Below are 11,990 nucleotides of genomic sequence, written 5' to 3'. Positions count from 1 at the left end.
CTGCATGTTCTCCCCGTGTCTGCATGACGTTCCTCCGGCTGCTCTGGTTTCCTCCCACAGTCCGAAAGACAGGCATTGGCTATGTTAAATTCTCCCTCAGTGTATCCGAACAGGCACCAGAGTGTGATAACGAGGGAATTTCCACAGTAACTTCATTGCAGTGTTAATGTAAGCCTACTTGTGACGCTAATAAATAAACTTAAACTGGAGATGTTGGATACATTGGTAGTCATCTTTCCAAATTCTATAGATTTGGCAATGGTTCCTGCAGATTGAAAGGTGGTAAATATAAACTGATTACTTGAAGAAGAGAGAGAAGGGAAAACCACAGACCCATTAGCCTGACATCAACAGCAGGGAAAATGCTACAATCTTTTAGAAAGGATGGGATAGCAAATAAATTAGGAGCAGGAGTAGGCCACTCAGACTCTCAATTCTGCTCCACCATTCAATGAGTGATCCGACATGATAATCCAAATTTCACTATCTCACCCTATCCTCATAATCCTTGATTCCTTTATCGATTATCAATCTACCCATACTCATTGACCCAGCTTCTAGCTCACTCAGTACCAAGAAGTTACCAGAAGATTGGAACACAGCCAATGTGACTCGGTTGCTAAGAAAGGGAAAATGACAGAAGGTGGGAGCTGTAGGCCAGTTAGTTTCACAGCTATTATTAGCAAGACACTGGTGTCAATAATCAATGAGGAAATAGCTAATCATTTTGGAAAGTTGAATGTAATCAAACCGAGTCAACATGGTTTTACAAAATGTAAATCATGTTTGACAAGTTTACTTGAATTCTTTGAGGATGTTACAGGGAGAAATGATAGAGATCAACCTCTAGATATAGTGTATATAGATTTCCAAAAAAACATTTGACAAGGTACCACATAAGAGGCTGGTGCATAAAGGAAACGTCCATAGAATTGCAGAAAGTGTGTTAGCACGGATTGAAACCTGCCTATCACAGAGAAAACAGAGTTGGAAAAAATGGATTATTTTCAAAGTGCAAATATGTAACTAATGAAGTATCATAGAAATCATTTCTTGGCCTGCAATTGTTGATCATTTACACTATTAAAGTGGAAGAAGGAATGGAATGTAAGGTTTCCAAATTTGCCAACTATTCAAAGATAGATGAAAGGGCAGGTTTTAATGAGGATATTGCGAATCTGCAATGGAAATAGATTGGGTGATTGGGTGAAAATCTAGCAAATGGAGTTTAATGTGGGTAAGTGTGAGCTCATGTGCTGTGGCAGGAAGAAACAAAAGGTAGATTATCATCTAAATGGAGAGAGGCTGCAGGTGAGTGAAGTACAGATGGACCTAGGTTTCTAGTGCAAGAATGTAAAAAAAGCTAGTAGGCAGATTCAACTAATAGTTAAGGCGGCAAAGGGCATTCTGGCCAACACTGTAAAGGGGATGGAATTCAAAACTATGGAGATTTTGTTGCAATTTTACACGGTGTTAGTGAGACCTCTGCAGGAATACTGTGTACAATTTTGGTTTCACCTTAAGTGTCTTGAAGTCAACGAGAGTTTGATTTCAGTTCTGCCATCCTCAGTCATTGAGTAACTACATGAGTGTCCGATTCATACTGTATGCATCAGTCTCCGGTACAACATCTGGATGTACTTTTCCTACTGTATCTCTCTGTGGTGCTGTGTATGACTGCAAGATTCGTTCTACAAATGTTACTTGCTGATACTGTGCGAGTGTTGAGATCATTTTGTTTCATGATTTCCCTCATGAACGTTTGGATGTAGGAATCACACCGTAGTGGACCATCTCTCGTACATTTTGGAAAACCTTGCTCTTCTGCCCGTCTCTCGAGAGTTTGTGAATGTAGCATTAATTTTACATCTGTGATTCTCTTCTTATCTATGTGAGTGCAGGACTCAATCTTTATACAAGTGTCTCTGATGTTGTATCAAATGTGAGATACTTCTGAACCTTAAAATTACATGCATTCTGGTACTTTGTTAGAAATTACTTGTTTAAAATGTAATACATGATATTTGTTTTCTTTTCAATTGAATAATATTCAATTTATAGCCCTGTGAATAGTAACATCTGGATACAGAGCCTGGTAAGTAATTCCTACAGATTGTAGTAAGGGAATCGTCATTGCATCTTTCAGTCTAACTGATTGAGAAAAATTGGATTGTATATAACATGTTTCTCTATCTAAATTCTGAGTGAATTAGTTGCAATTTATTAATTATTGTACAGTTTTTGTCTGTTCTCGTGATGAATTGTTAGTTAATTTGTGACGAATGTGACAGTGTTTTATATCTGTGAGTGGGTGACTTTAAAATCTTGTGATGTATCTACCTGTAGGTCAAATGCAATAGTGACAAGTTTGCAGATGACACAAAGCTCGGTGGAAATATGTGTCATGTGGAAGATACAAAGCAGCATCAAGCGGCCTTGGAAAGTCTTTGCAAATGGAATAAAATGTGGAAAATATAGAAAAATAGTGTTCTGACAGTGCAGAATGAGTCCAGTCGGCCCATCAAGCATGCATTGACAATATTCCTACCCTGCTAGTCCCCCTGACAATCCCCTGAAGGAAACCCATGCAGATATGGGTAGAATGTGCAAACCCCACACAGACAGTGACCTGAGGCCAGAATTGAACCCAGGTCCCTGGCACTGTGCCACCATATGAGGTTTTCCACGTTGATACGAGGGGAGTGCAGAGTATTTCTTAAATGGTAAGATATTCAAAAGTGTAGATGTATGAAGGGACCTGGATGTCCTCATTGAAAATGGTATGTTGGCCTTTACTGCAGGAGGATTTGAGTTTTCCAGGAGTGAAGTCTTACTTTTACTGTATAGCAGCTTGGTTAGACCATAACTAGTGTTCTTTGCAATTTTGCCCGCCTTACATTAGTAAGAATATTTGGGGCATTGAGTTTAAAAATTGCAAGTCATGTTGCAGCTTTATAGAACCTTAGTTATGCCGCACTTGGAAGATAGTGTTCAATTCTGGTCGCCACACTATCAGAAAGATGTGGAAGCTTTGGAGAGGGTACAGAAAATATTTACCAGGATGGTGCCTGGTTGGAGGGCATTAGCTATGAGGAGAGGTTAGAGAAACTTGGTTTGTTCTCATTGGAATGACGCAGGTTGAGGGGCGACCTGACAGAAGTCTACAAGATTATGAGAGGCATGGACAGAGTGGATGATCAGAAGCTTTTTCCCAGGGTAGAAGAATCAATTCCTGGGGGGCATAGATTTAAAGAAGATGTAATTTTTTTTTTTACACAGAGGAACTCGCTGCCGGGGGGAGGTAGTGGAAGCAGATGCGATAGTGAGTTTGAAGGAGCGTCTGGACAAATACATGAATAGGATGGGAATAGAGGGATATGGTCCCCGGAAGAGTAGGGGATTTTAGTTCAGTAGGGCAGCATGGTCAGTGCAGGCTTGGAGGGCCGAAGGGCCTGTTCCTGTGCTGTAATTTTCTTTGTTCGTCTTTGTTCTTATTACTGCCATAGAGAGAAAGCAATTAATGTTCGCCAGATGTGTGCAGCAATGGCAGGACTCTTCTATGAAGAAACTGGTCCTGTACATCACTGAATCTGACATAATACTTAACAACATAGACAGGGTATGTGCAGGTAAAATGCATCCCCTGGTTGACTGTCTAGGTAAGAAGTCTGACAACACAGACAATGTGAGTGGAGGGAGCATGAAGCACAGGTTAAAGAGATGTGTATTGTCTCCAGACAGGACAGCTAGAACAAATAACTGGGTTTGTGTCACACTATCTGTAACCCCCACAACTTGCTTGGATGTGCAAAATCTTACTAGCTGTCCTGTCTGGAGACAATACACATCTCTTCAACCTGTGCTTAATGCTCCCTCCACTCACATTGTCTGTACCTTTGAGACTTGATTAGCTGTAAAGACTCACATTCCAATAATTATTCATGTAAATTGAGTTTGTGTCTTTGTGCCCTGTTTGATCAGAACTCCCACCCACCTGATGAAGGAACAGCCTGTTCCGAAAGCTAGTGGCTTTTGCTACCAAATAAACCTGTTGGACTTCAACCTGGTGTTAGACTTCTTACTGTGTTTACCCCAGTCTAACGCCTGCATCTCCACATCATGACTGTCTAGGACCAAGAAACACAATTTCAAAATTAGGGGTACCACATTTAGACAGAGATCAGAGTTTTTTTTTAAAACTCAGTAAGCTGGGGGACATTGGAATTCTCTAGCCCAGAGGATTGTGCAAGCTTAGTCATTGAGTATTTTTAAAATACACATTAACAGGTTTTGAAATGCCAATAACATAAAGGGATCTGGAGATCGAGTAGGAAAAAGGCATTGAAGTGTGTGATCAGATTGGATGGTGGAGCAGGCTCAATGGGCTGAATGGCCCACTCCTGATCCTATGGTCCTATTTTGGAGGGAAATGAGAAAAAATCAGCCTCTCGTGCTTTTCAATTCTTGGATTAAAAGTTGTCTCTTACTTTGGGGCTGAATACTTCTCTTTGTGACAATGAGCTGGCAGTATTTCTGTGCTTTGTGAGTGAGACTGGAACTGCTTTGTGTTGGAACTGGCTTGATGAAATTGTGCTTGCATCGAGGAATCATTTGGTTCCTTCAAATATCTGCCTGCAAACAGAAAAATAACTGACTTAACTGAGGAACAGATGAAATAAAATATATAAAATCTATCAATATAATTTTTCAAACACTAATTATTAGGAACCATCGTAAAAGAAAAATTATCAGCACAAACAATGTTTGAGATCATTTCAGTAATACACCAATCTGCTTCTGCTCATTGGGTGATTGGAGCGGATGTCAAACAATTTTGTGACATTCAGAAACAGCCCAATCCATGCACTGCTCCTTGAGTTGAGCTGAGTGAAGCAGCAGTAACTTTTGCACGGGTCAGATATCTATTTTCAGTTCTCACTTTCATCAAATATCGAAACACAAACAATCATAGAAAGAACCTCAGAAAGGTTGCAGCACAGATTGAGGTTTTTCCACCGATCTTGTCACAGCCAGGCAGTGCCGGATTTAGACTTGGTGAGGCCCTAAGCTATATAAAGCTTGGAGGCCCCTTGTTAAAAAGTTACACCAAAAGGTCTCACAAAGGTGCGTGCCAAAACAGGACCTTGGGTCGCCATAAAAGAATTGAAAACCTTTTAATTATTTAATAGCAAGGTATTTAAATTGAAAAATACAAATTATTTTCAAATGAGTGCATTTACCAATTACATATTTATCATTTGGCTGGCTTGATCTCTCTCATAGATTTTGGTAATTTTTTGAGTTGCTCTTCAAGCTGGTGCTTTCTTTTTCTTTTCTGGTATCCACTCCTTAAATGTTCTCTTCATTGGAAACCTTCTGAAATTTTGTGAGGCCCCTGCGGATTGTGAGGCCCTAAGCTGTAGCTTGTTTAGTTTATGCTTGATTCTGGCACTGCACCCTCATGCCCTGTCGAATCTCACCTTCCAGCAACAGGCCTAGAGTTTACAACACTCAGAGTACTTACAACTGGAAATTGCATTTCACTCTCACGTCAGTAGGTGCCTGGGAAAGCCGAGTAAACAGCTTCAATCATACTCGCTGCGAGCGGGGTTCGAACCTGCGCGGAAAATCCCTCGTTGAATTTGAAGTCTAACGCCTTAACCACTCGGCCATTACAACTACTTATTTGTCAGAATGATGCAACCACCCCAGTAACGTTTATATTTACATCATCAGGCACCAAGATTATTGAGATTACAATCAGTGAGTTAAATGTGTTCCTTCCCCTTTTTATATATTTGTCTCTGATTGAGAACTCATTTATTAGTTCAGAGATTTCTTCTTCTATTTGAATAACTTTTCATAAAAAAGAATTGAACCCGAATTTTATGTCCGAAAAATAAAACTGCTTTACTTTGTCGTCGAAGTTTGCGTTTGAACTGTTTTTGTCCACTCAGTTTAAAACGCAGACCGTGGATAAGTTTCTAAATAAATTTTCAATGCGATGGCCGGGAATCGAACCCGGGTCAACTGCTTGGAAGGCAGCTATGCTCACCACTATACCACCATCGCTCACTCCTGTCTTCAATCTATAAGGATTCTGAATGAACGGTTAGCTTGCTGCACAACTCGCGTTCAGCCAGGAGATGGCAGCAGTGAACAATAATTCGGATTTGCTATTTGTGCCCACACATCTGGACAGGAATGGAGCTGCTGCTGCCGCGGAGCTGGCCAAGCAAGAGGCACAGATACTGACCAACTGCACCCGCTCCAAATAGATTCACAAAATTACTGAACAAACAAAAAACAAGCGCAACTGATCTTTTAAGAAACTATGACAGTTCCTCTGAAAGCATTACACTAAAGGATCAATTTGCTGTAATTAATTAAATCTGAACCGTTTCAATGCCAGCCCTATTCCTTGCCAGTTCTCAGACAGACATTGACTGGTTGGAAATTTGTTTCATTTTTTAGGTCTGATTCAATAAAATAAGTAAGAGTTTTAACAACACCAGGTTAAAGTCCAACAGGTTTATTTTGTAGCAAATGCCATGCTTGCTGTGGCAGGGTTGTGTGGTGTTGTGGTCACTGTTCCTCTGAAGGTTGGGTAGTTTGCTGCGGACAATGGTCTGTTTGACTTTGTGTGGTTGTTTGAGGGCAAGAAGTCGGGGTGTGGGGATGGCCTTGGCGAGATGTTCGTCTTCATCAATGACATGTTGAAAGCTCCGGAGGGGATGCCGTAGCAACCCCCATCAGCATCCCCCACGATGATGGCATTGCTGCAGCGGCCTCAGTACTCAACGCTGACAACTGCCAGTTTCCAGATGCAATTTTACAATGCATCCGCTTCATCCTGGACCATAATGTCTTCACCTTCAACAACCAGTTCTTCATCCAGACACACGGAACAGCCATGGGGACCAAATTCGCATCTCAATATGCCAACATCTTCATGATGTGGAGATGCCGGCGTTGGACTGGGGTAAACACAGTAAGAAGTTTAACAACACCAGGTTAAAGTCCAACAGGTTTATTTGGTAGCAAAAGCCACACTTTTGCTTTTGTTACCAAATAAACCTGTTGGACTTTAACCTGGTGTTGTTAAACTTCTTACAACATCTTCATGCACAGGTGCGAACAAGGCTTCTTCACCACACAGGACCTTCAACCGATGGTATACACTAGATTCATCGATGACATTTTCTTCCTTTGGACTCATGGTGAACAATCACTGCAACAACAAGATGATGACATCAACAAGTTCCATCCCACCATCAGACTCACCATGGACTACTCTCCGGAATTGGTTGCATTCTTGGACACATGCATCTCCATTAAGGACAATCACCTCAGCACCTCACTGTACCGCAAGCCCATGGATAACCTCACGATGCTCCACTTCTCCAGCTTCCACCCTAAACACGTTAAAGAAGCCATCCCCTACGGACAAGCCCTCCATATACACAGGATCTGCTCGGATGAGGAGGATCGCAACAGACACCTCCAGACGCTGAAAGATGCCCTCATAAGAACAGGATATGGCGCTCGACTCATTGATCGACGGTTCCGACGCGTCACAGCGAAAAACCGCACTGACCTCCTCAGAAGACAAACACGGGACACGGTGGACAGAGTACCCTTCATCGTTCAGTACTTCCCCGGAGCGGAGAAGCTACGGCATCTCCTCCGCAGCCTTCAACATGTCATTGATGAAGACGAACATCTCGCCAAGGCCATCCCCACACCCCCACTTCTTGCCTTCAAACAACCGCACAACCTCAAACAGACCATTGTCCGCAGCTAACTACCCAGCCTCCAGCCTTCAGAACAGTGACCACGACGCCACACAACCCTGCCACAGCAACCATGGCATTTGCGACCAAATAAACCTGTTGGACTTTAACCTGGTGTTGTGAGACTATTTACTGTGCCTATCCCAGTCCAACGCCGGCAACTCCACATCATGGTTAACATTTGTAGCGCAGACAATTTGAGAACAAATTTATTGGATCTGCTTTGACGAAGGGTCATCTGGACTCGAAACGTCAGCTCCTTTCTCGCCTTACAGATGCTGCCAGACCGGCTGAGATGTTCAAGCATTGTCTCTTTTGGTTTGATTGGATCTGCGATCATATCAGATTACTAGACTTTCTTCCCCTAATATACTTTCTCTATGAATAGTGGTATTCACAGCTGAGCTCGGAATTGATGTCAATGAGGTTCAGAGTATGAAACGTGTCTCTCAGAAACCCACTCGCACAGATATAGTCATTGCAGAGACACTTGCACATGAGGACAGATAATAATTCAACCTGTTTTCAGATAAAGTGAGTGGCTCTGAAAATTCATGATTAAAGACAATGCAATTATCAGTTGCATCACAGACTCACATTTCAAAGAAATGATATTGGAAATAGGATCATTTCAGTTCACTGGGATAGTTTCCCCAATAAATAGCAGCAAGTTGCAAACATCAAAATACTGTTTGTGTCAATAATTCCGTGCACAGAGAACACTTCGGATCGATAAGACAACGTGGGAAACAGCTGTACTGTGAATAACAGTGCAGAATCTGACCGATAGACACCAGGTCGCCCTTTTTCAGATAAAGTGAGTGGCTCTGAAAAGAGCCTTTGGGTTATCAGATTAAAGAATGGTCGCTTCACTTGCTCTTCGCGGCCCCAGCGCTGCTTTTCTTGGGCAGCAGCACGGCCTGGATATTGGGCAGCACCCCGCCCTGAGCGATGGTCACCCCTCCCAGCAGCTTGTTGAGCTCCTCGTCGTTGCGGACGGCCAGCTGCAGGTGTCTGGGGATGATGCGGGTCTTCTTGTTGTCCCGGGCCGCGTTCCCGGCCAGCTCCAGGATTTCAGCGGTCAGATACTCGAGCACAGCAGCCAGATAGACCGGGGCTCCGGCACCCACACGCTCAGCATAGTTGCCCTTTCTCAGGAGCCTGTGAACACGGCCCACCGGGAACTGCAGCCCAGCCCGGGAGGAGCGAGATTTGGCCTTGGCCCGAGCCTTCCCGCCGCCCTTTCCTCTTCCAGACATTTGCACAATCTCACAAACACTTTCACAAAGAATCAGCAATTTCTCCAGCATTGACTGTTCTTATAAACTGACAGCTCCTCTGATTGGCCGCTGCTCTATTCACCTCATTTGCCTATATTCTTCACCAATCAGCTCACTGGAAACAGAAGAGGGCGGGATTTCCCCACAACAACCGGCAGAAGCAGAGAATTTGTCAATTTCCAAAAGCCCGCCAATTTCATTGTGGGAAAGGAGCGAATTCAAATCAATGTCGTCCTTAGTCAGAGATTTCAAATCCCTTCTATTGATTTGCTTTTATTCAGCTCTTCCCGTCACCAATCGCAGGCGCGACTTTAACATTTTCTTTCAATGTGCTTCATTCTCCTATCGCTTTCTAACTGTCCCGGGCGGGAATCAATCCCTGTTCACAGCATTCCCAGAAGGAAAACACTCCGTTTAGTCTTCAATCAGAACCCAGTGTCCTTCACTGAAAACAGGGAGTCGGATCGAGTCCTCACACTGTCCTTATTCCGCTCTGTAATAATCCCACTCCGGACTGTTACATTGCGGAGAATTACTGTGAATAAAATGATGAATCAATGAACATTTCAGGAATTGAGAGAAGGGACCGTTAACCGCGAAAAACAGCCGCTAATGAGGTCATTTAGGAGCTGTGAAAATAACAGAATAATAACAGCTTTCAGCACAAAGCGAAGGCAATGAGTGAATTCTGGGTCAGTGTTTGGATTACAGGACAGGAGACACAAACAGCAGTGGAAGTTTTTCTATTTTACATTCTAACCATCGAATAGGAAGGAGCCAGGTACAGCTTTTTCACAGAGATTGTGGGTGGCTCTTAAAAGAGCCGTTGTGTTTGGGATGTTTTTCAGTCCATGGCGAGTTTTACTTGGAGCTGGTGTACTTGGTCACCGCCTTTGTCCCTTCCGACACGGCGTGCTTGGCCAGTTCCCCGGGCAGCAGCAGGCGCACGGCGGTCTGGATCTCCCGGGAGCTGATGGTGCTGCGCTTGTTGTAATGGGCCAGGCGGGAAGCCTCACCCGCGATGCGCTCGAAAATATCGTTCACGAACGAGTTCATGATGCTCATGGCCTTGGAGGAGATGCCGGTGTCGGGGTGAACCTGCTTCATCACTTTGTAGATGTAGATGGAGTAACTCTCCTTCCTCGACTTTCGCCGCTTCTTGCCGCCCTTTGTTCCCGGTTTCTTAATCACTTTCTTCGCTCCCTTCTTGGGAGCTGGTTTCGATGTTGGTTTCTTCTCATCAACCATCTTCAATTTCGCACAGAAATAAAGTAAACCCCTTCCGAGCGCTGATTAAATAGACAGTCCCACAGAACTATGCTAATGAGGAATTGGGAAAGCAATGATTGTGATTGGACATTTTGAAAGTTGCCACATCACTTATCAGGGGTTCATTTGAGTGAAGATGTAAGTAGACCAATCAGATTGAAGCCTTTCCGCCAATCACAAGCTACAATCAGGAAATACCTTTGACAAAGAATCTCTCCAGGACCAGTTTTTCAGATGCACCGGGAAATGTCGCCTGGCTGTCGGTGTGAGGGACCCGTCTCCACAGAGGAACTGTGGGGGAGTGTGGGTTCCTTCCGGAACTGTGAATCTCTGGGAATGTGTGTGAGTGTGGGATTTACTCACTCTCTGACACAGTGTGAGAGTGTGGGATTTACTCACTCTCTGATACAGTGGGTGTGTGTGTGTGTGTGTGTGTGGCGGGGGGGGGGGGGGGATTTACTCACTCTTTGATAGTATGTGTGTGTGTGTGGGATTTACGTACTCTCTGATACAGTGTGTGTGGGGGATTTACTCACTCTGATACAGTGTGTATGTGTGGGATTTAGTCACTCTCTGACACACTGAGTGTGAGTGTGAGATTTACTCACTCTCTGATGGTGTCTGTGCGATTTATTTTTGCATTCTCAGTACCTTGGAATCTTTCAAACCAATTCTGCATCTGATTATCCTCTGTGCTGTCTGGGAGAGTGGGATTCAATCTGTCAGTCGGTGGTACTCTATGTGAGAGTGCGATTAATTCTGTCAATTGGTGATACTCTATGTGAGAGTGGGATTCATAATTTCACATGGTGGTACTGTGTGTGACATTGGGATTAATTCTGTCAGTCGGTGGTGCTGTGTGAGAGAGTGGGATTAATTCTGTAAATCGGTGGTGCTGTGTGTGAGAGTGGGATCAATTCTGTCAGTCGGTGGTGCTGTGTGTGAGAGTGCGATTAATTCTGTCAGTCGGTGGTGCTGTGTGTGATAGTGGGATTAATTCTGTCAGTCAGTGGTGCTGTATGAGAGATTGGGATTAATTCTGTTAGTTAATGGTGGTGTCTGTGAGAGTGCAATTAGAACTGGGCCCACTTCCTGTGAATTAATAAAAAAACTCATCTCCTGCAGCCACCAGTGATCACTGACCCTCTGGATGTTTTTCCAGGATTTACAACCTGAACTTGGAAAATGATTTTTGAATCCAAGCAAACCAACAGCAGCTCCTCAGAATTAAAAGAAGGAAACTGAACCCAAACTAGTTAATTGCTCATTTCAGAAGTTGAATCAAATGAAAACACTTATATTTCAATAGGAGAATTGGATTGGGGACCAGACAGCTCAGGACAACTAAATCTGAGAATGGAAAGGGTAATGAAGAAGAGAATTGGAGCTGACTGCAGTGGGATAGATCCTAAGATACAACAAAGGATTGATTAAAGCTGCTTTGTAACAGTGTTGCTGAATGAAGCTGATGTCGAGTTATCAATATTGTTCTTGAAACAAGCTGTCAGCAGCATTGCCTTAGACAATGAACCCTGCGAAGCATTGATTTTGAGGGGATATGACTGGTGTTTATGAAGGGAACACATTCTTTCCGTGTGGATCGGTTATTTTAGTTTGATGGGCACGAGAGACACAGAAAAAGGAGAAA

General features: G+C 43.4%; 1 protein-coding gene, 1 non-coding gene and 1 pseudogene across 2 annotated transcripts; all 3 read right to left on the bottom strand.

Annotated features, from left to right (window-relative positions):
- Window positions 1–6,000: 6,000 nt before the first annotated feature.
- Window positions 6,001–6,072, bottom strand: trnag-ucc (transfer RNA glycine (anticodon UCC)). The gene has a single exon. It is a non-coding gene; the product is annotated as a tRNA-Gly (tRNA).
- A 2,590-nt stretch (window positions 6,073–8,662) lies between these two features.
- On the bottom strand, window positions 8,663–9,052 carry LOC144482297 (histone H2A-like). Its single transcript, XM_078201479.1, has one exon. It carries the CDS (start codon window positions 9,050–9,052, stop codon window positions 8,663–8,665), a length of 390 nt encoding a protein of 129 aa, XP_078057605.1.
- An 882-nt stretch (window positions 9,053–9,934) lies between these two features.
- Window positions 9,935–10,321, bottom strand: LOC144482233 (histone H2B pseudogene; annotated as a pseudogene).
- Between the last annotated feature and the right edge of the window lie 1,669 nt (window positions 10,322–11,990).

Source organism: Mustelus asterias, unplaced genomic scaffold (genome assembly GCF_964213995.1).
Source record: "Mustelus asterias unplaced genomic scaffold, sMusAst1.hap1.1 HAP1_SCAFFOLD_35, whole genome shotgun sequence".
NCBI lineage: Eukaryota > Metazoa > Chordata > Chondrichthyes > Carcharhiniformes > Triakidae > Mustelus > Mustelus asterias.
The sequence above is the reverse complement of the archived record's forward strand: the minus strand, read 5'-3'. Positions and strand labels throughout refer to the sequence as shown.

Bases quoted from the DNA above. Each gene is read 5' to 3' on its own strand.
- LOC144482297 (XM_078201479.1), bottom strand. From the start codon at position 9,052: ATGTCTGGAAGAGGAAAGGGCGGCGGGAAGGCTCGGGCCAAGGCCAAA.